The 2,557-nt window shown below is 38.3% G+C and overlaps 1 protein-coding gene across 1 annotated transcript; it reads right to left on the minus strand.

Moving 5' to 3' along the window:
* Positions 1 to 858: 858 nt before the first annotated feature.
* Positions 859 to 2,249, minus strand: LOC139896505 (zinc finger CCCH domain-containing protein 14-like). Its single transcript, XM_071879141.1, has 2 exons — positions 1,494 to 2,249; positions 859 to 1,293 (listed from the first exon to the last, which is right to left on the minus strand). Exons 1-2 carry the CDS (start codon positions 2,247 to 2,249, stop codon positions 988 to 990), a joined length of 1,062 nt encoding a protein of 353 aa, XP_071735242.1. The 3' UTR covers positions 859 to 987.
* Between the last annotated feature and the right edge of the window lie 308 nt (positions 2,250 to 2,557).

Raw genomic sequence — 2,557 nt, forward strand, 5'->3', positions numbered from 1 at the left:
TCGATCCATACGAATGAATCGGATGACAACTGAAGACTTTTGATATAGAACTAGGTCTTAGGGGGAGTTTGTTGGTGCATAATCCCGAGTTCTATTTTGTAATAAGTTCTATTCGTATTGTATTGTCTATTTCAGTTGTGTAAGGACTACGTCATTAATACATTGTGTTTGGATTGTTTAATATAATGACGAGAGATGGTTCGAGCAGTTTGGTTGGCTGCTCAGACCATCGACCGATGGTAAAGACCATCGGTCGAGGGACTATCACCATCGGCCGTAGGTCAGAGACCACCGGCCGATGGTCACTGTGATTATATATAAATACGGGTTTTGGGTTACATTGTTAGGTTACACACCCAATACCCTCTAGCCGTAGTAATTCTCTGTGATTACAGTCCCAGACCAAACCCCAACCAAATACAAACCTCTAGGCGTTGATTATATCAACATATTGTTGGTTAGATTGATCCCAAAGTGAAACTCGTATTCGATTCACCCTAGTTATTGTTTTCCGCCTTTAACCTAGGTTTTACATTTGATCTAAGATCCAAATAACGTCTACAAAGTGAACAAAATTTAATATGCGTCATGGTAAGAATCATGCTGCAAAACTATCCAAACAAACACATCAATCATCAAGCACAGGGTTCAAAATATGAAGAAAAGAGAACACAATTGAGAATAAGCAATGAGATTCAATGCACTATCCAATGTCCAATGCCTTATCAAAGCAAAACCAGCTTAATTATTACTAAGTGATTATGATCCAAATACAGTTACAAGTTTGTGAGAAATGTATAGCAACATTTCAATCTCGAATAACGAATTCTCTTAAGGTAGTATAATCATCAATTAATAATCTTCGGTTCTAAGGTATATACTTAATTACTCTATGCAAGTATTTATTTTAGTGACCGTGAAATTAAAAAGATCGAAAATGGATCTTCTGTGTGCATAAACTCAACCTCATTCATAACATTCATATAATCAGCGCGGTTTCACAGCCATAAGCATTTCTTCATCAGTAAGTGTATGACGAAAGTGACAACGATGGCCATAAGGACAGATATCCCCTGCAAGTGCCATACGACAAACCTCAGTTTTGTAGCGAGGGTGCCTTATCACTGGTCGCAGCTCGCTTATTCCATGTGCAAAGTGGCAACTATCTCCATAAGGACAGGCTCCAGTCTCCTGCCATTTATTGCACACCTCAGTTTTCGACATTCCTTGATTGTATACCTCAAACTCCAATCCATCCCCTGCCTTCTTCTCTCCAGGCAATCGTACTCGTTGCTATATCAAAACTACAATCATTAGAACTTAATTATCATATTAACTAAGGTTCATGGAGACATACATGAACGGAATCATAAGGCCAAATCTATAAACGATAACAAAATCAATATGAATTACAGTATGAGCATCAATCAAAAAATTTAACATTAGATTATAGATTTAAATTCAGGCATCGTTTAGATTATATAGTTACTCACTGGATGACTTAATGGAGTCGGTTGCCGAATCGGTCGGTGAGCTTGAGCAGAAACAGATTTCAAATAATCTTTAGAGCGAACCGAGATGCTTTTCGGCATCGTAACTCGTTCGTTATTCTGCCTGACGAACTGATTAGGTTCAATCACACTTTTCGGACTTACACTTGATACTTTTTCGACCGACGCATTACTTTCGCTTAACGGAGATCCGATTCCGAAACGGTTAAAATCTCTGATTAAGTTTGACGACGGAGACGGAGACGAACGCACAGGCCTCGTAGCTTGAGATATTATCTTCAAACTCTGAATCAAATCATTATTAGCGATACGTAAAGCTTCATTCTCTTGACGTAAAGCGTCAACATCTTTGACTGAATCCTGTAAGCTCGCGAGACACATCGAGTAGCTATTGTACAGCTGCTGATACTCGAGGATGAAACTAGCTTGACTTAGCCTGCTCTCAGTCGCAATCGTATTAGCGTTAAATGCATCGTCATCGAACGAACAGTCAGAAGGTGAAGAATACGACAGCTGTGATTGCGAACTGAATTTTGGCGGGAAAATCGATGAAGAATATGAAACAGGATTGTACAATTCACCAGAACTGAAATCGAATTGATCTAATTGTTCATCTCTTTCGTTGTTGTTGTTGTGAAATGATGCGATTGGAGATACAAATAAGTTTACAGGTAAATTATTATCCATTCCGTTACCGCCGTCAGTCACCGTTGATGAACCTAATTCCTTCTTCTCCATTTTCCTTGAGATAATTAACAAAATATACAAAAACATTTACATCAGAATCACGTAGTAGTAGAATTGAAAGTTAAAAAATGGAATTATCAATCAGGTAAAGCATTCAGTAAGCACATTCATCATGCATATATTATTGCAATATTATCGAATTATTTAACTTCATTGATAATATCGTACTTGCAAATGGTGAAAGGATCTCGGAGGAAAATGGAGGTTGCTGATGTAAGAATGGGGGAGAGAGGAGTATAAAAGAGGAAGATGGATAGGGATCTGGTGTGTCGCGGAACAGGGAAGGATTGGTAAGGATG

This window comes from Rutidosis leptorrhynchoides, chromosome 3 (genome assembly GCF_046630445.1).
Source record: "Rutidosis leptorrhynchoides isolate AG116_Rl617_1_P2 chromosome 3, CSIRO_AGI_Rlap_v1, whole genome shotgun sequence".
NCBI classification, from domain to species: Eukaryota; Viridiplantae; Streptophyta; class Magnoliopsida; order Asterales; family Asteraceae; genus Rutidosis; species Rutidosis leptorrhynchoides.

Bases quoted from the DNA above. Each gene is read 5' to 3' on its own strand.
- LOC139896505 (XM_071879141.1), bottom strand. From the start codon at position 2,249: ATGGAGAAGAAGGAATTAGGTTCATCAACGGTGACTGACGGCGGTAAC. The intron at 1,294-1,493 runs GTGAGTAACTAT...GTTTTGATATAG, and splicing joins CGACTCCATTAAGTCATCCA to CAACGAGTACGATTGCCTGG.